At 38.5% G+C, this 25,195-nt stretch overlaps 2 protein-coding genes, 2 long non-coding RNA genes and 1 pseudogene across 5 annotated transcripts; 2 read left to right on the top strand and 3 right to left on the bottom strand.

The window, feature by feature from the left end:
- Positions 1–148: 148 nt before the first annotated feature.
- Positions 149–6,054, top strand: LOC149043620 (uncharacterized; annotated as a pseudogene). The gene is made up of 8 exons (XR_016187422.1): positions 149–445; positions 924–1,100; positions 1,215–1,322; positions 1,576–1,731; positions 1,891–2,061; positions 2,152–2,286; positions 2,973–3,118; positions 3,461–6,054. The product of XR_016187422.1 is annotated as an uncharacterized LOC149043620 (transcript).
- LOC149043619 (uncharacterized) lies at positions 1,100–7,555 on the bottom strand. Its single transcript, XR_016187423.1, has 4 exons — positions 7,361–7,555; positions 6,133–7,262; positions 2,407–2,549; positions 1,100–1,645 (listed from the first exon to the last, which is right to left on the bottom strand). It is a non-coding gene; the product is annotated as an uncharacterized LOC149043619 (long non-coding RNA).
- Positions 7,556–12,102: 4,547 nt separating this feature from the next.
- On the bottom strand, positions 12,103–15,793 carry LOC149043618 (angiopoietin-related protein 7-like). The gene is made up of 3 exons (XM_089210408.1): positions 15,001–15,793; positions 13,613–14,002; positions 12,103–12,681 (listed from the first exon to the last, which is right to left on the bottom strand). Exons 1-3 carry the CDS (start codon positions 15,125–15,127, stop codon positions 12,374–12,376), a joined length of 825 nt encoding a protein of 274 aa, XP_089066534.1. The 5' UTR covers positions 15,128–15,793; the 3' UTR covers positions 12,103–12,373.
- A 4,131-nt stretch (positions 15,794–19,924) lies between these two features.
- LOC149043616 (uncharacterized) lies at positions 19,925–23,779 on the top strand. The gene is made up of 3 exons (XR_016187922.1): positions 19,925–20,457; positions 22,307–23,014; positions 23,182–23,779. It is a non-coding gene; the product is annotated as an uncharacterized LOC149043616 (long non-coding RNA).
- On the bottom strand, positions 20,640–21,164 carry LOC149043617 (M-phase phosphoprotein 8-like). Its single transcript, XM_089209935.1, has 2 exons — positions 20,904–21,164; positions 20,640–20,818 (listed from the first exon to the last, which is right to left on the bottom strand). Exons 1-2 carry the CDS (start codon positions 21,067–21,069, stop codon positions 20,640–20,642), a joined length of 345 nt encoding a protein of 114 aa, XP_089066061.1. The 5' UTR covers positions 21,070–21,164.
- Positions 23,780–25,195: the final 1,416 nt, after the last annotated feature.

The raw sequence follows: 25,195 nt of genomic DNA, 5'->3' as shown, positions 1-25,195 counted from the left end.
GTTCTTCCTTGGCACGTTACCAAAGAGGTGCAGTGGGTTTTTTTCCTTCCAGTCGGAACAAATTATTAGGAGAGGTAGAAAGTACTTTTTTTTGGCGTTTACTTCTGAAATCATTCAAGTGAGGTACGTGAGATTCGGATATATGTATTTTTAATGTATTAGTTCCATTTCTTGAACATTTTCAGCACAGCCTCAGACGAGGTTAACATTGCGAAATGTAAAAGTATTTTTTTGTCAACAGTAAATTTTACTTTTTCGGGTTTGTTAGAAAATGGAAATTGAAATGGAACTTCGGCAGAGGATAGAAGAAGAAGGATTTGAAATTGCTTTTAATCCTCCCGGTGATGGAAGCTGTTTCTATCGGGCTGCAGCGTTTCAACTGGGACTTAAGTCGGATATCTTGCACAACCTCATTTTTAATTATCTGGGAAACCATCAGTTTGACGTAAGTTATTTAACCGTAGTATAAGTGACTGCGTGACCGACAACAGATGATGACATAAGCGACGCCCGGTTAATAAGAGTATTAAAAACAAACGGAATGAAATGAAATATTTTTCTTGTACTTAGTTTTTACATCATTTTCCTTAATTGAGCCCTAATCCAAGTCTTTTTTTTTTTCATTGTACACTAGGGCTCATTATTTTTCCTTAACGTGTATTTATTTTTAAGCCTAATTTTCCTTGCCTCCCAGTTCAGAGGTTCACTTTAAACGAGCTGCATGTATATTTGTCACAATGTTCGTAACAGAGCATCTGAAAAGCAACGTTTTGGGCATCACACTTTTCTCACTGCGCACACTGAAAGACTATTGGGCAGACATTTTTTTTTAGGAAAAATGAATAGTTTAAAGTTTTGAAACCACCTGAAAAGCCGTCTCTTGTACGAGGTTTTGTGGCATTTTTTTTTTTTTTTCATAATAGGACCAGGGAAATGACCGCTTGGCTTTCTTGTGTGACGTCGATATGGGTGGTGAAAAGGTGCCTGCTGTGTGGTCAGAAGCGTTGAAGATCCTGGAAAAGAATTATGCTGATTCTTTGGTGATTAGCGCCTTTGCAAATGTGATGCACTACAAGATCATGATTATTACTGTGCATGGGGTAAATAATTGTTGTCATCCAATGTTTCACGTTTGTTTCCATTGCTTTCAGAAAACGAAATTAAGTTTTTAACTAAGGAGTAATAAATTGTTTTCTTTACATTTTATTTTACAGGATGACAATTTCGTTAAAGTTGTGGAGCCTCAGTTGGGTCCCTCAGTTGGCACTCTTTACTTCGGACACAGTGGTAATCACTACGTCCCATTGAAGCTCAAGCAAAGGGTGGGATTGGTTACTTCCATGTGCTATACATAATGTAAACAGATGTGCCTGGGTTCGTTTCACAACTTGGGCACATGTTCATATTTGACCTGTGATACGCAATTTCTGACAAACAAATAATCAATCAGTCAGGCTAACATTGCAACTAACTCGCTAAGATCTGTTTAAATTTCATACAGTTTTTTGGTCCCTGGGTTATATTCAGGACGTCACAGTATTGCTGACTTACTCAACCTTCTCACATTTGTTTCAGGCATCAAGCTATGCAACGGCGGCGAGATCTTCCAAGGGAAATTCTGAGCCACGTACTCGTAGTTTTTCCCCTAAAATCAAAGAGGAACAAAGTGCTCAAGAAATTAAAACATCCTCCGGTAAAACTTTCAAAGCTAAAAGGACAACGACAACAAAGGTACAATTTTAACGGGGTGACTCATCTAGTTCTAACCACGTAATCGTTTTGGTTCTGCCTTTTTTTTTGGTGGAAGTGGGAAGAGGCGAGGCGGAGATAAAATAAACGTCATTAGCGGTAGATACACTAAGAAACTCATTCTGTTGTGTCTAATTTCAGACACCCAAAGGACGAAAAAATCAAGAGATGGAATGGTGGGAATCCACAGAAGAATACAACCCCGGGACGAGTTTATGGAGAGGACGAAAAATATCCGATGACACATCCTCTTATGGATCGGATCTTGAAATAATTGAAGAAAAGGAAACTCCAAAAGACAAGTCATTAAAGGTATGTAGGAGGAATTTATTCGCGTTTTTAACTAGAAGATACAGAACTTCAACACTTTACCTATACAGGCCTTGCATTTTTTTAATTTAGAAGAGCAAGCAGGAAATTAAGACGACGGTTGCAGATATTAGTGATCAGAGTGTGGTTGAAATAAGCTGCGACGATGGCATGGAGGTCGATTCGCCCCTTAAACAACCCACCCGGAAAAGACAGCGTATTTCATCAGTAAGTGATTGTATACTGACCGACGAAACTGAATACAGAACAAAACGACTGTCCCAATATTCTTCCTCCTTGATTCCTACATCGCCTAGGTGATCACTAATTTACGTTGCACCCTCTTACCCAGAACCTATTTGCACAATCCTGCGCGCCGAAGAACACTGGTCAATGTTTAAGAAAATTAGGCAACCCATCGATCTGAAAAATTTGGTTGTCACGTGACTGTTCCTACGTCCGTCTGTTGGTCCGTACGGCCATCCCCATACCTTCAAAAATAATAGAGTAGCAAGCACCATTACTGTAGGCACCTCTGTGGACATCCATGTTACAATTAATTGATAGCTGACCAGTATCACGTAATGATCACAATTGATCGTTTTTTGAGTTTCTTATCCAAGAAAAAAAATCCTCTTTTCCCGTTATGGTTAATTATTGAAATAACTAGCTCTGCTTTTATTAGTAGCTTGCAGCCGTGCATGGAAAGGAAATTTAGAAATCAACGTCAATGCGTATATTTGTCCGCTAAGATTGCAGAATTTTTAGACACACAAAAATATATCTGAACCAAAGAATGTTGTGTAGATATCATTTGTAAAAAGTCATTGTTGTAGGTTCTTTTAGGCTCGATTACCAGCCGCTGTTGGAGAGAGCGGCAGAAATCGACCTTAACTTTTTTTTTAATATAACAGGATGACAGCATCGAAGAATTAATCGCCAGTGTAAGTGGACTAAGTTCCAATGACAACACGCCTCAAAAGCCACGTTTACCAGCAGTTAAAAGACCCAAAGAGGACGCCCAGAGGTCACCCGCAAAGCAGAAGCTATTTGATGAAGAGTACGTAATCATTCTTTTATTGATGTAATAGAGTGTTGGGTTTAGGTGAATGGTTTTCTGTTTTGATAAAAATGTGCACAGAATGGAATACAAAAAACTAATTAGTTATAAACGTCAAGGGAGTAAAAACAGGGAAATTCCCTCGAGATCATTACAAGTGCACATGAAAATAAACGTCTCTTTTGTTGTTTGGGAGGGGTAGACTAGATGGCGGCATGCAGATGTGTTAGTGGGGGTTATTATGATACGATATGAAAATAGCCGTGGTGTTTTATCAAAAGTCTATGCTTCTTAAGCAGTTTTCTTCCTGAAGCGTTAACGACCTTTTGCATTTATTGGTAGAGATAGCGACAGCAATGGGGACATCAGCGTTTTAAGAAAGGGACGTAGACTGTATGCCAACCAAGACGAAATTGACAAACTCAAGCCAGTTCAGGTGAAGAAGGTTCCTCTGGCTCCTCAAGGTCCTGTAAAGTATGAAGTGCAATACAACGATGCGGACCCTTTGTCAGTGGTTGTAGACAACTGGAAGTGGGGTAGAGCACAACCATGCAAAAGAGCGGGATTTTGCAAGGGTGGTAGAAGGACGCTTCAATTGTGTCTCGGTTCGCTAGAATGCGCAAAAAAAGAAGTGCGCATATTTAAAAATTCATAAGTCTCCAAACATAGTCGATTTTAATCGATCAAAACGTTGCGTTCACTGTCACAGTGAAGCCATTAAAAAGCATTGTTCAGCAAGAAAATATGTTGAAAACGACCGGTGCCACAAAAAATGACAGTAATCTACTTACAGGAACACGATTGCTCTCCAAAGCAAGAAGAAGATAAGCCGTCTAAAGAGGAAGCAGAAAACATTCTCCGTATAAAACCTACTAAATCAGCAGGTCAACTACAGTTGGACGTTGTACGCGAGGCCTTACTTAGTGGTAAAGAAGTAGACGAGGTGAACGAGATACCTTTAAGATACAGCAACAAAAAACATCTTCAGTATATGCAGAGTACCATTAACAAGAAAAAGAGACCTGGAGGATCGGAGATAGAAGCTGTTCAATTGCTTAAGGACGATTTTCTTGCCAGGAAATTAGATGAAAACTTAATTAAGTGTGTTGGCGACGATTATGTCATTCTTTCGTCTGAGCATAAGGTGCGATTAGGTGCACTCATTACTCTTGGCATTGTTGACGAACCAGTAAGCCTCGATGGCTGTGAAAGCCGCGCGCAACACTACACAGAAATTGAGATGACCACTTACGACCCCATCTTGAGACGCAATGTCAAATTAGTCAGTATGTTTGCAGCCAAACCAGGTGAAAATTCAGATAACGTAAAAAAAATGGTGCAGTCTTTTGATGCGGCCGTTAACAATGTTCTCCCAAAAGTGGCTGGCCAATATAATGTAGATAATGAAGACGTCTTAGGACGGGGATTAGATCCAAAATCATACGTCGGTGATGAAGGTGGTGCTCTGTGGCGTGGTCTCTGCTTGGTAAAGGGGGAAGACGTAAAAAACAAGACCATTTCAGACTTTTTCCATTTCAAACAAGACATCAACCGTAATTCCGTTTATTTTGGCGACCAAAAAAGTAAAAAGGAATTCAAATCAATAATGATGGATGCGTATAATTCTCCTACCTCTTTGCAGGCAGTAGATGCGGAAAAACGACTTGTAAAACTTATTGAAAAAAAATCAACAAATGTAAAAAAAATGAATTCTTTTAAGGCATGGTGGTGGCGAAGAAAAGCGCGTTGGCAAAAATGGTGCCGCACACAGTCATCGAGCGAAGCATCCTCTGCGGAGGTGGCAAATGCAAAATCTTTGCACGCGTCCGGATATAGGAAAAGTCTGCTGGACGTGGTAACCGCGGAATGCGCAAGCGCTGTTTTGGAGGGTGCAGAAAACAAGAGACAATCCCTTGGCCTAAAGACAGTAGGTCGTGGCCCTTCCGCGGCAGACCGCTCTGATAAGCAATCCCTTAATATGGCCAGAGCGAGGGAAGCGTCGGCCGACGCAATTCAACAAATCGCAGAGAAGGCAGAGGTTATAATTGATGATGACTTTGCATTGGAAACTGACGACGTCGAAAATGCACAGCAGCAGTTTAAAATCAACACAAAAGACACTCACAGGGCGGACAAAAAAAAATCAAACAAAACAAAAAAGTAAACAAGTTAAGAAAGTGAAAGATGGGCACGTGACCAAAAAACAAAAGAAATTATTCCACGACAAGGTTAAAGGAGTTCACATGGACCTACTTCATTGTGATTCCTCTATGACCGAATTCACGTTCGAAGTGCTTGATACAATGGGGTATCTCGAAGAGATTTGCATCAGAAAGGAATCTGCCATCTGCTCATCTGTCTGGTGCAAAAAGGAATGTCACCACCTGATGTGGATTTTCCACAATTTGTTCAACTTTGATAAAGAGCAGCCGATTATGTACCAGTCAAAATTCACTGATCAACAGTGGAAACAAATAATTGAGGCATTCCCAGAAAACGTCCCACTGCCTAAAGTGACTTGTCCTTCAGAGGATGAGCAACAATATACGATAAGCAAAAGAACATCTAAAAAGGACGCTAAATGCGCCACCTGTAAAAAAGAATTATCAGAGGGTAATATCCAAGCCACAACAGAAGGCCCTCACAGGACAATACAGAAGTCCTGGATTAAAAGAACATTCTTCTTTTGCCCTCGTTTGCAGTGCATGGGAAAATTGCCGAGGAATTCTTTCATTTGCCCATATAAAACTGGAATGACACTGTTAATCGAAACACCTTTGACTGAACAGCAAAAGAAAGAAATAGACTTGAAAACTTGACTTATTTAACTAAAATATCACCCGCCGCTCTCAAAAACATCATCACGGACGGTGGGCTGATCATTTGTCAGTTTACATGTTCAAAAACATCTCAGTAAAATGGCACCTGTTGCATTTGCGAAGTGATCTTTTCGTGCCTATCTACTATTAACTTTTCAAACGAGATATTTCAACTCTGCAAAGCAAGACTCTCACCTTGCAATTGTTAGTAACCAGCTAAGTAAAATAAACCTAGAAAATCAAAACAGTCAAGAGAGTAAGTCAGTTCGAGTTATACCATGGATTCCCGATTTCTTGAACCTCCCAGACAAACAAAAAATGGTTCCAGAAATATCTGGATGAGGTAAATTTCTCCTCTCTTTGTTTGCCTCTGTTTTGCTAATTGGACATAAAGATTACTCAAATAACAGATGGTATTATGAAATCGGCGGTTCCAAAAAAATCTGGATTATACTGTAATTTTCCATATTGTAGGGAAATTGTGAGCAGCAGCACCAACAATAATAACAAGAACAAAAAACAACAACAACAAAAACATCTCTGTCTCTAAAGACTACAAAGAATGCGTGAATTCGATAGTGTTATGTAATCTATACAGTACTGATGTTATCTGAACATTGATAAATCGTTTTACTACCAAGACGCATCTTCGAAGGTATTTTTCTTCGACATTTTCTCTCCTTTCAAAACATAAAATAACAGATCTTAAAATAAATAATTAAACAAATAAATAGCACGAGATAAATACAGTTACATCACGTTTTAGAATCATCTATGAAATTAAAACCGTCGCTACATGTCGCTAGTGTCACTCGCGTCATGTATCATTTAATATACAGCGTTATGTAATTTTTTCTTACGTTTAAATTGTGGCTCGCATGACTCGCATGGTTTTTCTTACGTAAAAACCGTGGCTCGCACCTTGGGTCGCATGGCTCGCATGTTTTTTCTTACGTTAAAACCATGGCTCGTATCGTGACTCGCATGACTCGCTGGCTCGCATATTAGTAAGACTCAAACGAAACAAACGATGGATAAAGGAGTGACCGAGGATAAGTACACGTGTTGGTGCCATGCACAGGATATGTTAAATGCGAGGTTTGAAATATTCAATTAAATTGGACACCAACAAAATAATAGCAAGATAGAGAATACAGAAATTTTCAACTTGCCTGAAACTTTGGACTGTGTTATCGAAGAGAGGGAAAAGATTTCTTGAGCACTTGACGTTCGAATGGCGAGGGATAGAAGGGCGAATCAAGGAATTTCTCCTGGTTTTAACATAGCAAACTCCGCCCTTACTACTGATTGGTTACTGTTCGTACCTGGTACAAGCAAACTCCGCCCTTACTACCGATTGGTTACTGTTCGTACCTGGTACAAGCAAACTCCGCCCTTAATACTGATTGGTTACTGTTCGTACCTGGTACAAACCTCCCAACGGGTTATCATATAAACATGCCCCGACATAAAAAACATTATGTCTAGACATAATGTTTGTCTTTATATCGATGCATGTTTCGAAGAAAAACGTCCCTTTACGTGAGCTCTGCCCGAAAAAAAATGTCCCAACGTGAAGAAAATGCTAGAATAAACACAGCAGATGATTTGGAACAATTTGGCCACAAGAGCAGTCAAAATAGTAAGCCAAACTCAAAGATTAGAATAAATCCCAATCTTAGCAGTAAAAATTATATACCTGTCATGATAATATACACTTGATTTTGCAACTTTTAAATATCCAAGGCCCTTGAATTCCAAATATGCAAAGCAAATTTTCGAAACTATAAATTTTGTCGATTCTCGCGGGTATCATGATATACCTAAAGGAGGTTGAGTCCTAAAATTCTGTTTCAACGGGTCCTTTGTTGATTGCTAAATACAATCTCGATCAAGTTTTCCCTCACTGAACATGTCTCGCTCGCAGTATGTCACACCAAAGTCTAAAACTCCTCGAGTTAGATCAGTGGGATTGCCGTTAAAATCTGTTCCTGAAGAACAGGTTAAATATGTCTCAGCAGTGATGGTACGTTGAATATAACAGTAGTTGTTCATGACAGTCATTTAAACGCGCAGCATCTTCTTGGAACATATCCCTATTTGTGCTAATTTTTTTAAGATATTACGAACTTAATTTGATGTTTTAGTTTTTGTTGCCTTTTAGATTTATTTTTCTGCGAACAGGAACCGCGAAACAAGTCCAAGCAAGGTAGGGAACATGATAATTTGAACCGTAGCTATTTTGATTTTCCCGTGACACTTCGCTTGAGCTAAAAAAAACAGAGAAAAGAAAGCTAGTATATTTTCCTTAACCAAAAGGCTTAAGAAAAATTAGAATAAAAATCTTCGAGCTAATTTACAACAGAACTATTGTTGCATCAGCCAGTTTGTACAAAATTTTTGGTTGGAGGTAGTTTTACTCAAGCCATTATCTCAGAAACGTCCAAATTGTTTATGCTATGGAATATTTGTTCATAATTGTTTGGTTGCAAAAAGAAAAACCAAAGCATGTGCCAAATCAAACTGCCACTGAATCAAAAAACTCAACCAAAACTTCCCGATTCGCCAAGTTTTATTTATTTTTTTTTTTGAATATTTATGTTAATTTCGACAAATTCGTCTCGACGTCTTCGCTGCAGGAACATACTTGTTGAAAAGAATGACAATAAGGTGCACTTGAATTACTAGAAAAAAAAAAGTGAAATGAGATTTCTCAATTGTTGGAAAATTTGCTCTCAAACATGTAGAAGAGAAGTCGGTGAAAAATGAAAGGGAAAATTTTTATACTTTACGGGATATGTTAAAAATAATAATTGTTCTTAAATGAGAAGCCTAAAGTAAACTAGAAATATCGATGACAACATTGATACCCGAAGAGGATCTACCTCGACAGATTAGTTCAAATTCAATATTGTTTTGGGCGGGAATACCGCTGACTGGTACATTAAAATGCAAATTCAGAAAGGCTTGATGATTATTTCTCGATAACCCTGTACTGATTTTGCCCTTAAACTCTTTGGTTAAAGAACCACAAGTGGTTGCACGTGGTAAAGAAAAGAATTATTGTAAAGAAAGATTTTCATGAATAATGTAAAAAGAACTGCTTAATTGTTATGTAACTGTGCGAGTATTTCTCATGAAGCCCATGTGTCTGATTGTTTATGGATCACGCTATTTAGGTGTCGACGTTTTTGCAAACGAGTGTAGACATTTTAAGCCGGCTCATGGGAGAACAAAGTTTCGAAAGCAATGTTCGGCTAAAAACGATCCAAAGCGCCAAAATTAGAAGGCAAATTAAATTAGAGGCAATTATCCTTTGATTATGTGTGTTATCGGCTCAAACAAATCAACATAAATACACGTTTTCATCTTGGCAAGTTCTAGTTAAAAGTTATAGCCATGAATTACGAAACGCTTCACAAAAGCTTCAAGAATCCATGACAATTTGCTCTCTGAGTGGATCGTATTGATGCACATGAAACTTTTACCAAAATTTTGCAGGATAACGAAGTGATATTCAATATGTTATTTGCGAATGCTTTCGAATTCATTACAGATGTAAGCTGCAGTCAAAGTGAAGTAAAATCCTTATGCGTAATAAACACTGCTATGACGCGCGCATGGGAAATGCATGTAGACTGACTGACTGATTGACTAACTGACCGAGTAACTGACTACCTTACTGACTGATTGACTATCTTGCTGGTCAGTTGACTGACAGAAACCATAGACTGACAAACAAGAATCTTCGCAAAAGTCGCCTTATTATGAATTTCTTACTTCATAGGAAACCATGGCCACCGATGGCGTAAATTCAACACATCAATTTGTAAACAACGACAAAATGGTTCTCCCTCCACCGGAGTTTCCAACCCTGAACTCGCGCCGTGACAGCTCTCTAAAGAACCACTGGTACGTCGATATTGTCCAGCGGCTGGAGGACTTAAGTTGGAGTTATCAGACAATGGAGGTGGAGTATGCTTTTCTGGAGAAGCTCATGGCAGAACAAAAAGAGGATCTGAACAAAGCACAAAGCTGGAACAATCGTCTCAGAAATCAGCAAAGAGCGAAGATTGTCCACTAATGGCAGATGATCGGTGAACGTTCTAGCAAACTTTTAAGTCAGCTTGTAGTACTTTTTCAAAACATTTTGGTATTATCTGGTGGACAAGACCTTTGCATGGCTTCCAATGTAATCACAAATATGAGCTATAAGCCTTCGTACATCGATCGCTAACGCATCTTCAACGCACTTATGTTCTACTCAACTATACGAATCATCAAACCAATATTTTTCAAAGAGGTTGACAAAAAAACGTGTAGGGAACTCGGCTTTAGAAATGATTTAACTAAATCTAAACACAAAGAGCGGTTGGATCGAGAGTTCGGACAAGATAAAAACTCTCCCTGTTAAAATTTAAACTCACGAGTAAAAGGCTTTTCAGAAGGTGAGATTAATTTAAATTTTCGCCTTTTTTCAAATTTCTGAGGAAAGACCTTTAGTTCCAGCTTTTGATAAGGTTTAGTAGCGACGATACTGTAAAAAATGTAGAAATTTCATTTGAGAAAAAAATTTCTCGGTTCTTCCTTCTTTCCCTCTGTTTTTATCACCTAGGGTAGATCAGTTCTTGGATCAAATATTAAAGATAATAAAATTAAATGTTGGTAAGTACAATTTCAGAAGGATGAGATGATTAAAGCTTAACCATTTTTTTTTAATTCCTCCAAGGAAACGATTGATTAATTGATTGATTGATTGATTGATAGGAGGTTTCTCAGGTGCCATCGCATCTCTCATTGGCTGAAGTCGCGTCTGATTTCGGTTTGCGTCCATGTCGCACCATCTGTGTAGTCTTCTGCTTTCTTCGGCCTTCTTTTATTTTCTATTAAACGCTTTTTTATTTAGACTTTTTACTAAATCATGATTTTGCTTTTCGCAAGAATGGTATCATTTGTAAGCAGCTACCCCGAATAAACGCCTGGAGAGAGTTAATGAGCGCCCAGTGCTTCGAATAAGCGGAAACTGAAATGCATCAGGGGAGTATTAAAATTTCTTTAATGGCTCACAAACTATAAATTCACTCCCATATGGTACATCGTCATCTTTTGTTATCATGTATCATTTAGTTGCAAAATAAATTAACTCCTTGCTAAAAGTGGTGAAAGTTTAAGAGGCGCCTAGCCTCGAATAAGGGCAGTAAGCGCCCACATCGGATAAGCGTCCCGGCTCTCAAGGTCCAAAAATTTGATAAGCGCACAGGGCGCTTAAAACAAATAAAATACCGTACTTTTCAATGAAAGTCAGGCGCCACGTTGTTTATTATTCTTTTTAAATGAAAGTTTTTGCTATATGCAAAATCTCGTGAAGAGAAGAGTATTTGCTTTGTGTGAAGGTGAACTTTAGAGGTGGGAAAAGTTGTTAAAGATTTGAAACTTAATCATCACAAAAATGACATCATCCGTCATTTCTGTAAATTCTTCCAAAATTACATTTGGCGGAAGTAATTTCGTAATAAAAAGACTCTTCAAATAAAACAGCCCATGAAGGTGAAAAAATACCACAAACGAGTTGATAAATATTTTATCTAACTTCATTGGGATATTCAGACCGAGGTGTAATTTAGATATGTAATTTTCAGAGCTTTATTTATAACCCTCATGGATTTCGCTCGCCTCACATCTGCAGTTATTAACCACAAACTCATAGTGTGGTCTGCCTGTGATCTCACCGGGAGAGAGAGGTCACACAAAAACTTACATGGGATTGGGCTTGAGATCGATTGTAAACGTTTCTCAGTCCGACGGTCACCCAATTGCCCAGAAGAGCTTTGTTTACCCGAAATGCTGCGTAACAGGGCTTCTGCAAACCCGCTGTTGTTTTTTTCCCAATTTCTAAAGCTGTCTTTCGCTTATTCTATGCTTTTAAACTGATCAAGTCAGCCTTATGACACGCGGCTTTCCATCTAGTAGGAGAAGCCCTTTTCGATGGTGTCATTATTTTAGGAAATCTTTAGGAGCAACTGGAGGTTATGCCTCGTCGAAAGTTCGCCCCCAATCTTTGTGCGCAGTAAGGAATCGAGGAAATCGGTTGGTTTGAAGAAAGAACTTTAAACTTCCAAGTGGCCCAAAATATTTCGGAAATATTTTGGGCCACACATCGTTATGTAACAGATGGTTTAATAGTCTCATCAATTTCGCAACCCTAACAGTCATATAAAAAAGCAAAACAAAAATATAAAAAAAATTATTCTTTTTAGCAATTAAAATACAAATCTAACAACCCCTATCCACAAAATAGCGAAGCTAATCGAGACGGGAGAGAAACAAATACTAAAGTAAATTCTTCAATGACAAGTTTGGCTGAAATAACGTATTTTATTAATCAAGAAACCGACTAGACGCCAATTGAACGATTACATGTGTTCAATAAAGTGTTTTAACACTTAAAAAGTAAATCCACAGGTTTTATTTTCATTTCCGATGTTAGTGGACTGGTGTGACTTGCGTCAGTGTCAGATAACATACCCCAGTGAATCTTTCGCTCGCCCAAGGTCTCGTTCATGTTCCTTTTTCTCTTTTTACAATGATGAGCACCATTGAGATTTGACGAAACAGCACAGTCAGTATTGTTGATGTACCACCAGCCTCCAAAAAACTTATGGGTACAATGCTTGTAAACTTTGTCCCGTGTACCAAACGGGGAGCCGTTATGATCACTAAGAGAATCTTTGACAGTCGCACATTCTAATAGAAATGATAAAACACCAATAATTATAACAATTATAGTGATAAAGTATAATGATAATTATGATGATGATGATGATAATGATGACAATACTCTTTATTGTAAATTTGACTTACATTGGAAACTCTGATTGGCCGAGAGAATTCAGTCCATATACAAAATCGTGTGAAGTAATAGGATAACCCAATATCTGCAGCATATTTTGCACTTATCAACTCGAGTTCAAAGTTTGCCTGGTTTCCAAGCTCCTTAGGCATATAGCGTTCTCAAACTTTTTCAAACTCAGAGAGAAGTGAAATTCCCTTACGTTTTACGTTTTTGTTTCATAGCGCGTGCTTTTCACAAATTAGCCAGTCACATCAAAGAATTCTAACCTTAACTTTGAAACTGACGTGGGTTCTTTTTCGTACCTTTTTTTTTTGTTGTTGTTTTTCGGAATTCAAGTTCAAGCTTAACTTTCTATCACTTAAGTTAGTTACCCCTTTGATTTGAAATGTAAAACGTTTCGTATAGTTTATTCAAGTTAATTGTCGTGGTTAATTTAACAAGCTCAATAAAAAATTTTTTACGGAGTTTGGAGTCCAGCCTCCTTTTCATAAAAGGATTTTTTACACTATCTTGTAGATTTTTATAAAAAATAGCCTGTAATAAAACAATTACTGAACTCTGTTCTCGCATCATATCATGAATTGTCAAACTACGCAGGACTCTGTGAAATCTCCCTCAGCCCTCGGCTTCCATAGATAAGGTTTACCCGGATACAAATTGCAAGTGTGATAGAAATCAGTTCTTAGGAGAAGCACGCACACATTACTGTAAATATTAATTTTTAATACAACCGTCACCTACATTACACATTTGATGCTTTTCTCATCCTCGCCTTCGTGCTGTTCTAGATAATGATTACCGAGAGAAAGCAGATTGACTCACCTGATTTGTTTCCGAGTTTCAGCCGATACTGGTCTTTCTTGTCTCCGACTCCAAACCACAAATATTCAGCGTAGACAGTTTTGCGTTTAGTTACTCCCAGATCTACTCGAAGCCTGTTTTCTGTCTCGTTTTGCGTCAGGCGATGGATCTTCTCTAGTCCGAGCCAAAACTCTCCATTAAGGAAATCACCGAAGCCATTTTTGTAGTCTGCCCAACCCAGGTTAAAATCCATGCAACCATCCAGTCTCCTCTGAAACACTGTCCACCCTCCTCCGTCTGTGGTTTGGTCACAATATACATTGAAGGCACCTTTACGATCAGGGTCGATTGTGTAAATACCGCTGATCGTTTGGCCGCAGTTGTACAGCTCGGCGCAGTTCTTATAATAAGCTGTTGGAGTAAAGATGGCTTATGTGGGTTGTTTAAATATTGAATGTTTGTAGTAAAAATATTTCCCATTAAGAGTTCCCAAAAAGAATCCATTATAATGGGCTCCTAGTTCAATTTGAAATTTCAGGCTAAGCCAGTGTCGGAATGAGAGTAACGATTGTGCCGTATCCCGAAATGTCACCTTTTGATAAACTTCCTCTCCCTCCCTTTCACATACTGTGCTACTTTCACGCTCTGGTCTCTCTCATTTGAATATGTGATATGATCCTGTGGTTCTCACTCTCCAAATTCTGTCAGCTTATCGCAAAAATCGACATTTCTCATCGTAATGCTGATTTTGGGTCTTGCGTGCTTCAAATTCGCCATAAAATTAATGCATTTTCTACTTTGAAAAGCCTCATTATGTCCGGAAAATAACGAGAACGATCAACGAATGGATTACAAAGTCCACTGAACACGAAACAATGAAGAAGAAATAAAGTTTGGTTCGCTGTCACCAGAGCTTTACGGACAACACAAGTAACAAACATCGCAGGACGTGAAAGTCCATCTCAATCCCCCAATCTACGATTTTCTTTACCAAAATACCGCAACTGAAGAACACCGCCACTCCCAATCCTCCCCTCCCCTCCCCCCTCAAGACATCGACGGGCGCTTCAAAATGCCCACGGCTTAGCGCACCAGGATGACTCTAAAGTTCTGCATAGTATAATGCAACAAACTCACACCAATTCAATGAAATTACGAATTACGTTTTATCTCTTTTCTCTTGTATATGGCAAACGGGATTTTAACAAGAAATTAAATAAGATTGATATAATACCGAAAATCACGATTTATCCGTTTCAAACCAAACTTTTGCAATATAAAATTTGCGACCTTGATTCTCTAGCTTCCTCAAAGAATGCAGCACGCTGCTCCAATGTCGCTTCTGTTTTCTTCAAGCGTTGCCTATACTTACGAGAAATAAGCACCAACTTGTGCTGGGAGAATCTTACCTTCTTTCAAGCAGTTACCGGTGCTCTTCTTGTGGTGTACCTCAGAGGCACTCGTTGAAGCTAAATTTTGGATCAACGCAAAAACAGTCACAAGCAGTAAATTAGGAGCTAGTCGTAAAGAACTCATTAGGCGATGCACCGGCTCCCTCCGGTTATTAGACGCAGATACAGTTGTGAAGGAAAGTAATACCGAACGCAAAGTCTTAAGGGCTAACGAGGGGGTCACTACTGCGTTTTATACCGCACATCAGTCGTCTTAAGCTGGCATTTATACCTCCTTAGGCGGTTGATTATCCTTTTTCTGGAATACTTGGGTTATTGTCATACCTCACGTAGAAAGTAAACTGAACTGATAAATAAATAAACAACTGACACGGTTTCTGCTGTCCCACCTTGCGGGGGAGGCAATGGAGGTCATCATCAGACTCAAGTGGCTCTGATGATGACTTCCGCTCAGGTTGTCGAAACAAAGTCTAAAAAAACGCAAAGACATTGTCATTAAGGCGGCCGACAAAGGCGGTGCAGTTGTTGTTTGGCGGGCCGACTTCTATCAAAAAGAAGCTTTGCGGCAACTTTCTGACACCTCCTTTTATGCTAAAGTCGACAAAGATCTCACTTTAATTAACCAAAACATTGTCAAAAAGGTTATAGCGGGTTTCGCCCAGAACGAGAATGGTTTCGCCCAGAACAATAAAGGTTTCGCCCATAAGTAAAACTTCTACACTCTCACTCGGAAAACGTCAACCTTATAAACGTTTGTATGCACAGAATGAAAAAAAGTGACTTGACCTGAGATCATATTCATTCATTCATACTTAAAAAAAATCCGCCCCTTATTCCAGTATAAAAGGGGTTTACTCTGGCGTATGAACGCTATTGTTTCCAAAGTGAAGTCAAATGTAATTTCAATACCAATAGTAATTGTGTTGTTTATGAATAGACGCGCGGTCCTAATTACAAGTTTTATAAGATGTTGTTGTCCGCCTTTCTCAGTTGACATTCCGACTAACAATAAAAAAAATCCGCCCCTTATTCCAGTATAAAAGGGGTTTACTCTGGCCAAAAAAATCTCACCTTTTCACTTGTCAATAGAATTTGAAAAGAAAACTGAAGTTTACTTGGCACGCTATTGTTTCCAAAGTGAAGTCAAATGTAATTTCAATACCAATAGTAATTGTGTTGTTTATGAATAGACGCGCGGTCCTAATTACAATTTGTTAACAAGTTTTATAAGATGTTGTTGTCCGCCTTTCTCAGTTGACATTCCGACTAACAATAAAAAAAATCCGCCCCTTATTCCAGTATAAAAGGGGTTTACTCTGGCCAAAAAAATCTCACCTTTTCACTTGTCAATAGAATTTGAAAAGAAAACTGAAGTTTACTTGGCACGCTATTGTTTCCAAAGTGAAGTCAAATGTAATTTGAATACCAATAGTAATTGTTTTAAGCAAATGAAGATCATCGCAGTATATACTCAACTTAAGCAGTTGAAAAATAAGGCCTGAAAAAAATTCAGGCCTGAACGGGAATCGAACCCATGACCTCTGCGATACCGGTGCAGACGCGCGGTCCTAATTACAATTTGTTAACAAGTTTTATAAGATGTTGTTGTCTGCCTTTCTCAGTTGACATTCCGACTAACAATAAAAAAAATCCGCCCCTTATTCTAGTATAAAAGGGGTTAATACCGATCACGAGAGTCATTCGATCATAGATCGCCATACAAACCCGCCATAATCTTACGCCATAATCTTACGCTTACTTTACGGCATCTTTACAGATTCGTAAATTTATGATTTCATTATTTCATGACCACCAGCGTCTTTGTTTGGAGGCTTGGCATATTAACTCCGCCCACGCTCCTTTAAATCGTGACGATGGCAGCTTCCTTTCTGACGCCTATTTACACCTGATCTGGAAAAAGGCAGCTAATTAGTGATCATATAAAAGGACCTCTTGTTGCAGTGTTTAGACTACCCCTGATGAAGGCACTCGACAGGAGTGTCGAAACGTTGGGTCTATGTATTGTGACTTCTTCGGTTACATTCATTAAATCTGTAAACCAGAGTAGCATTAAACTATGTCTACAAGAACAGTTTCTCTGCCTGATTTCTCAAAGGAGCGCAGGGGAACCTTTGCTTGTGATTTTCACCGGAAAAAAGCTCTCTAGAAAAGTTGAAAAGACGTCGATCAGTAATTGGATAAAGAACTTACGCACTTCTCGCAAAGCCGTAAGAAACGTTTTTCCCCGTTTTGTTGTCTGCACTTTTTTTCAATAGAGTGATTAAGCAAGAGGACGAGAAGGTCACTCGACAACAGCGCGTGCAGCAAAAATACCGGCAAGAAACTAGGTCGAGAACGTCGCCCCGTTGTGTCTCAGAAGTGAGTGACTTAGCAGTCGTTTCAACAAGCGGTCAACGTTATACTTGTTGTTCAATATCCTAACCTCGGCTCTTTAAAGATCACCATCACCTTTGAATTTTCGGTTTCATAGACCACCCTAAGGGCAACGAAATTACCTTCTTTGAAAGTTACGCAACAAGCGTAAACAGGCAAACCCGAACTTTTCCCGTTCCGAAGTGGTGATTTCAGAACGGGAAAACGCGCGGATAGTCTGGACACGACTCTGCTTCTACTTTCGGTGTTAGCGTTGCCGTTCTCCCCAACAAGTTCAGAACTTTATTACGCCGGTTTCCCCGTCGGGATCAAAACGCCTGGGATTTGCGTAAATTTTGCGCTTATAAACGAGGTAATGCTGTTTGGAATAATTTCAGAACTCATTTCTTAACCGAGTCCCTTCTTTTGGTTTATCCGGTGTATTTTGGGGAAATTTACAGCTTCATTATGCTGAAATTCCGAAATTAGAGGAAACACAACCGTTGGCAAGCGCTGGATCCAAGATTTTAGGACTCAGTACACTTGTAATTGAGCAAGGCTTAAAACAGCGAAAGGGCTGTTCTTTGATATATTTCTTTAATCCTGTATGAAAGCTCTAAGAATGTGCTGCTGTTAATTTTATCATGAATCAATTCATCAATAAATTAAACTTGCTTCATGTTGAAGTTTATAAAGAAACTGTGGTGCTACGTCGGTGGGAGAGTAAAGCAGGTAATTTAGTGTTAACAGCTGAGTTGAAAACGTAAATTGGCCACCGTAAAGAGTATAAAAGCTGACGTTTCGAGCGTTAACCCTTCGTCAGAGCGATGGATTGATTGGGGTAAGTTTGGCTCATTATATCTCTTAAAAAAGCACGGTGAACTATCTTTTTAAATGCATTTTTCGAATGCAATATTAACCTCGCCGTTTCGCGGATTGGCAATTATCCACCACTGTTTACCTTTACTTAACTGGCCTTATTTCAGCGACTAGTTCAGTAGTGTTCATAACTGCGAGGATCACTTCTATCTTTGTTTCTTTAACCGCAGTGCACATATACGATTTTCATATATTTACAGTCATTATTCGGTTAATAATTGTTAAATATGAATCAGACGGAGAATCAAAAATAACAAATGCTATAAAAATGTATGAAAATTAAACTGAGCTAGATATTGGAAAGATGGCAACATCTTTTTAATTGATCACGGTAACTAGAGAAAGATGATTTTCGTCTTATCATGAGCATGGCAGAGCCCGTCATATCCTTGAAATGCACATTTTTTGGTGATTAAGGCATTACTGTGAAACGAAATAATGGAATACTTCTGAAGAGGCATGCAAAGGCCCTCTTCAATAAAAACACTAAAATAAAATAAAAAAGTGTTGCTTGGCAGATGGTTTATTACCCTTTTTAATCATGTGTAAAGACAAGAAGAGGTCACAATCTCTTGGTGAAGAAGATGTAAATTCCGCAAAATCAGGGAAGCAACCTTTACAAAATATACTAAAAAGTAAGACGGGACCGAATAAATATAAAGATTTGACAATAAAAAAAACTTTTCAAATACGGAGAGAAATATAGGAAACACGATACACCAGCACGAGACGGGTTAAAACAGGACCAAGTGTCAAAACCGGTACACACTTCTTTAAGGGCGTGGAACGTGGAATATACGGGATAGTCTAATGTATTCCGTAAAACATCGAGTCAGACTATTTTGCAGTACCTTGAATTAGCGTCCGCGAGCTCGACAACTATCCAACAGAGTTAGTTCCTAGCCTCTCCAGATGAATGTGGTATAATCGTGAATGTGGTTGTTGTACCCACTGCCATTGCAGTCACCGTAAATCGTGCTTTTGAGATCGGTCCATTTTTGAGTTAGAAAAGGCTCAAACTGTAGTTTTCTGTATGCAAGGCATAGCTATGCTAGCTTTTCTCGTTTTGATAAGTGGGGACCGATATATTGCTGTAAAGTTTCTCTTGAGGTATAGGGAGATCGTCACAGGATAGAGGATCAAAAAGGCTGTAGCCGTTGCATGGGTCACCACAGTTTTTAGAACTATTCAGGAAAATGTGATTGCCACGAGAGAAAGTACAACGAAACTATATGCGTTATATTGGAAGTTGGATAATGTTGTGACTGCTTTACTCGTGTTACTTTGTATCACTAGCATAACTTTCTTGCACCTGTCCATCTTCCTCGAAACACAACGTCAGAAAAAACGCCTACATGCAGGACAGCTGTCACCTCAAGAAGTTAGAGAGTTGAAGAAAGACGTAAATAACAAGGCAACCGTTACACTATCCTTAACTCTAGGAACTTTAGTGCTGACCTACTTGCCTGCGATAACTATTGCCTCAATTCAGGCTTTCGCAAATTTTTTCGATTCGGGTATGAAAATGGCGTTGATAAGCTGGACTGATTGTGCTGCGGTCTTAACTTCACTTAACCCCATAATTTACTTTTGGCGTAATCAAAATCTAAGAAAGGCTCTTCTTGAAATCATCCACTGAGCAAAACAAGAAAATAACCCTCCACACTGTAAAATGAAGAGAGCCAAATTGACCCCAATGTCTTGAGGGCTAATTTAGCCTCTCGAGGTTCGTTTTGGACTATTTAAGCTAAAACGGGTTGGACAGGTAATTTGGCCCCAACGAGGTGCATTTTTTGAAATGACTGATAATTATCCCAAAATTCTCAATAATTTTGGTTAGATGGAAGTCCCATCAAGACTTAAACGACACAAGGACGTAGGGATTTGGGAATGTTATAAGGGTAATAAACCGGTAAAGGTAAATTTTTCACTCGGTCGAAACCGGCACAATAAACTATCGATTGACTTACTCAACTTTATACTGTGAATTTTTTAATGAGTAAAATTTTGTCATAAAAGATATTTCTCTCCAAAATTCTTCCTTCTTATGCTAGCGCATCTTAGCAGCTCCTTCTGCGTATCGCACTAGTCGAACCTAGACCGCGTGCGTCGGACACAATAATGAATTATAGCAGCGAATTCATAACTGAAGAGGCTGTTTCTTGGCTACAGTCGCATGGAATGAGACTTAAGAAAGGAAAGGTATACGTTAGCGTATCAAGAAAAGCTGGTCAAATTCAAAGACAATACCCTTTGTTTAGTATCTCAAATATCCATAAAAGGATATCTTGAAACAATAGCTTTAGAGCCAAACAATGGCTTATTAATTCACGAGGGAAATTCAAACTCGCTGCCATTACAATAGCGAAATTCACGAGGTAAATTCAAACATAGCCGATTACTGCACGAGCGCGACTCAGACCACTGAACAGGTCGTCAAAGTCCTCTAGATCCATGGGAACTCTGATGGTGGTGCGTCGAATGTATCCCTTTTCTGGGGCGGTTCGAACGGAGAGCTTCTGTCCAATCTCACCGACGAGATAATCGATCATTTTTTCTTTTCCTGAAAAAAGACCAAGAGAAACGTTTAGTCTCGAACAAACTAGCCTTCAAGCACAGTAAATTCGTTCCTGTTGTAATCTACTCACCTTCAAGTGAAGATCGCGCATAGTTCTTCATTGCGCTGTTGCAATCGTCTTCCTGCACCCAAGTATCGTCCTTGCTTCCGAAACCCTTCCATCTCACCCGATACTCTTTACGTCCGTCAATGGAACGCACAGCCAGAATTTTTGCGACTTCGTAGTACTTCGACATTTTTTTCGCAATAACGAGATCTAACTTTGACAAAGCTCACTTAATGATCACTGAAAAATAGCTGTCTTTATGACCACGCACTGAAAGAACATAAAATTATCATACGGCAACAATATAGTAACGTTAATTATGCGATGTTCCATTGTCGACAAAAAGGAAGGCAGAGCAGTTTAAAACTATCACCTCTTTGTTAAATGCCGCGCATGCCGCCAGAGTTTTCACTGGAAGACTAAAGTAGAACGACAACCCGCAAATATCACTGATTTTTTTAGTCCAGCGATTTAACTCGGCGTTATTCTTAATTCCTAAGAAGTATTTTCCCAAACGCCAATTCTTTCTTCTATTTTGTTTTACGTTACGACTAAAACTAGATAGTTTTAAAACTATCACCTCTTTGTTAAAAGCCGCGCGCGCCGCCAGTGTTTTCACTGCAAGACTAAATTAGAACATTAACCTTTAAAGATCATTTTAAATCCAATCACTTAAGTTCAGCGTTTTTTAATTCCTAAGTGGTATTTTCCCCAACACAAAATTTTCTTCTCTTTTCTTTACGTTACGAGAGTGAAAGCGTGATAGTATGAAGACTAGCGCTTAATTCAGCGCTTCTTTGATAAGAGAAGCAAAACTCTTGACCAAGTGAAACCATCGATAAAAGCTTCATCGTTTTGCGGCGTTGTGCTGCGCGCTATTATCAACTGATCCAAAGTACAGTATAAAGAATTCAGCATTTCCAGGTATCTTTTTTGGGGTTAATAACAATAGTGAATTGTTGCTTTTTTTCCTCTCGTCCTCTCGCCGAGTATAGTTCGTGAATGTTGTTAACAACAAAGCATCCTTATTGTGTTAATAAATTTATAATCAACTGGTTCGCTGATAAAAAAAATATACTGAGAGACCAAGCATAGTGAAGGGCATTTTCTCCCTTGGGTAGCCCTGTGTGAACAGCACGCTTATGAGCAACTTTTCCAACCCCTCTCCCCAAGTGCCGCTAATTTGACACGCCGACAATTTTGCGACGATTTGAAATTCATCTTCGTCGAGTCTCGGCACAATTTCCTCAGCGCAACAAACAACAAAAGGTTTTTGTTTGAACTTGTGAAGTCGAATTTAACCCACAACAATGGCTCATTTCTTGATACGAGCAAAAGTAATTTTCTTAACAACACATTTTATTGCAACTTTACATACACAAACCTGACCGCTCCATTCATCTTCATGTTCGTATCCTATCTTGCAGAAAAGGACGGTTGCGATGGCCAAGATCTCCTTGCCATATCCCAAGATGCACTACATCCCTATTAGGAAAGAGCGTCTAAAGTTCAAGAAATTGATCGCAATTAATTTTCTTACGAGAGAATTTGAAGCATGCTTGGTTCGCCTTTTCTCCTGAGTCTTGTTGAGTCTCAGTGGTTTCACAACTAAGGTCACGTGATCAAATTTTGGCGCCGAGAGATTACAGTTTGAATACTGCATTTGCACATGATGGATTTAAATTATTTCAAGATTCTCTGATTTTAGGATCTCTCACTCTGAATTCTTAATCTTTTTCTTGAAAAGATAAACTGATATTTTTTAGTCTATGTCTTTGTTTGCATCCACTTAAGCTGATTTTTTGGCTCTCTCTCTTTCAGCGAACAGAATCAAGTCCTTCGAGTAAGACGTTTCAAACGTCGATTGATGATTCAGAAAACATCCGCGATTATGAAAATTTAGAAGCGACTTCGGCACCGAAAGAAAAGGGTAAATCGCCCAAGGATCTCTGTTTTACGGACGAGGCGATAGAACTGAGCATTGTCTAAGTAAGTTCTTATAGATTAAACTTAGCAGGATGGTGAAGAGTACATTATCGATTACTTACTTTCGATTTTATCCCAAAGGAAAACACACAAGGTGCCAGTTGGTCAGTTAAAGATGAGAAATCTCGGGGAAAGCACCCACAAAAATGGTGAGATTTGCTTTATTTTTATTGAGATGTATTAGATATGTATTTACTTGCACCATGCACAAAACAAAGTAAACCCAATGTTTAAATCTGGTAAATTAAAATATTAGTGAATTGATAGGATGTTTTCAGACAGTTTAATTTTTTTGAAAACAAACATTTACCCATAGGTTCCTCCTGGATGGCTTTCAAATTCCAACTACCATTGAGGGTAAGAAACTTTTCTTTGTTTTGTTTTTTAAGTCTACTAGCAATCCTTATTAATTCATGAATACTAAACTAAAACTAAAGTGCACAGAGGTATGATTTCTTTTCTTAATAAGTACATATATAGTTTGGTGAAAATACATCATTGATGATCACCATTATTGTGTTTTTACTTTTTGCCTTCTTTTTGTTTAGTTTTTTTGATTTTGCGATTTTTTTAGAAACTTCCTGTCATCAAACCATTAGATAAATATTGCACATGGAATAGCTGATTCTTTTCAGATATTTTGGGAGTCACACATTATGTTTTCAAACCTTGAAGGGGAGACAAATTACACACATTGAGCGAGACTTCCACTTCCATTTCTAGTGTTTTAGCTCATAGTTTTAGAAAAACATTATATAATATTCTTTTTTTTACTGGCTACAGGCACTTTTTGCACTTTGGCTTGATTTTAATATGGTTGTAAAATTTGCTTTTATTGCATAGAGTAGCTGATGTTGATTCAGCAATCAGAGATTATGTCCAGCTTTAATTGTTGGAGATCTTCAATACATCAATCTCCTGTAACAGAGGGAAGTGTAATTTGTCACTTCCCACAAGAAAATGTTCTTGATGTTCTCATTGGGTTGTTTGGCTCATTTCTATTTTCAATGTTTTTTATAATCAGTAAAAGGCAATGTTGACTGTTTTAGAGCAAGCATTATTGGAAATTGGGCAAAGGCAGACTCTTGTCACTGTTTCCTCCGTTTTCAATGACTTGGCAAATGCCTGAGGTAGTAGTTGCTGAAAGTTTATATTTTGATAATATCTAAAGTAGCATTATGAGTGCATGTATTCTCAAATCCACTGGAAGAATACTCAATGCTGCTGCAAGACTCTTTGTTTCTCAGATGCACAAATCAAACAAGATCTATATTCTTGTGCAGGAACTAAACCATTTGTTGCCTTTGTCTTATTTTGATAATTTTCTGTACTTTAAATCACTTTTGATTATAAGCTGCCTTACATTATCACATTTGCTAAATCATTGAAAAGGGAAGCTTTACTCACAAGTGTCTCTTGGGTGTTATTTCTAGCAATGTTTGCACTGTTTAGAAGTATACTGATTTAGGGAAGAGATCTATTTTAGAAAATGGTTGAATTAATGTTAAATATGTGTGTACATTCTATTCTTTCACATGATGTTTCAAAGTTTGTCTGTTTTTTACCACAATTAAGATTCTTAATTGTAAAATCATACACTGTGAAAGGTTTTTACATAAACAATATCTAGACCCCAATAAATGAGTGTTTGAAAGATAAAGTATGTGGTGTATTTTCATTATTTGTCTGTAAGGGGGGAAATTGGCAAGGAGATGAAAGAGCCCTCTACTTCTGAAGTGGCACCTCATTGGAGCTGAATTGGCTATTTTTGAGTTTTTTTTATTTTGAATTGGCTATGGGGGGCTGTTTTTGCCCCTTTAAATCCCAATGTAGCTCCAGTATTTTCCAAATTGGCCCTTACAATTGGGTCGATTTAGCCCCAAAAATTTGGTGTCAAAAACAGCCCCATTTCAGTGGGGCGAATTGACCTTAAGCCAGTACCAAACTGGACTCACTCGTTTTGGCCTCATTTTTTGGGCCAAATCAACTCTTCGTTTTACAGCGCAGGATTAAAATAATAAGAATCAGCACCAAACAAAGAAGCAGTTTTGTTGTCATTCAGCCATTTTAAAGCTGAAGAAATCCTTCACATGCGTAAAACAGATGATCATGTCTTGTAAATAACGTGACATCAGTGACTGTCAGTCCTGGCCATAGACAGTTTTGTCTATACCATTTCCTGTGATATAATGTTCTAGACAAAACCAATACAAACTGGTGTGGCCGACAGAGGATTGGGTGGGCCACTTGACTCGAGTATAGAGTTTACTTTTTCTAAACAATGCTATTTACATACCGTATTTACTTGATTATACGCCGTGGTGTTTATA

Source organism: Pocillopora damicornis, chromosome 6, assembly GCF_964200805.1.
Source record: "Pocillopora damicornis chromosome 6, jaPocDami1.2, whole genome shotgun sequence".
Classification (NCBI taxonomy): domain Eukaryota; kingdom Metazoa; phylum Cnidaria; class Anthozoa; order Scleractinia; family Pocilloporidae; genus Pocillopora; species Pocillopora damicornis.
This window is presented reverse-complemented; position numbering and strand designations above follow the sequence as displayed.

What these genes read in the sequence shown, in the direction of transcription:
- LOC149043617 (XM_089209935.1), bottom strand. Translation starts at nt 21,069, where the DNA reads ATGTCGAAGTACTACGAAGTCGCAAAAATTCTGGCTGTGCGTTCCATT. An exon ending in TGCGCGATCTTCACTTGAAG is followed by an intron (nt 20,819 to 20,903) that starts GTGAGTAGATTA and finishes GTCTTTTTTCAG; the next exon opens with GAAAAGAAAAAATGATCGAT.
- LOC149043618 (XM_089210408.1), bottom strand. Translation starts at nt 15,127, where the DNA reads ATGAGTTCTTTACGACTAGCTCCTAATTTACTGCTTGTGACTGTTTTT. An exon ending in CGGTAACTGCTTGAAAGAAG is followed by an intron (nt 14,003 to 15,000) that starts GTAAGATTCTCC and finishes TTACTCCAACAG; the next exon opens with CTTATTATAAGAACTGCGCC. An exon ending in GAAACTCGGAAACAAATCAG is followed by an intron (nt 12,682 to 13,612) that starts GTGAGTCAATCT and finishes CATTTCTATTAG; the next exon opens with AATGTGCGACTGTCAAAGAT.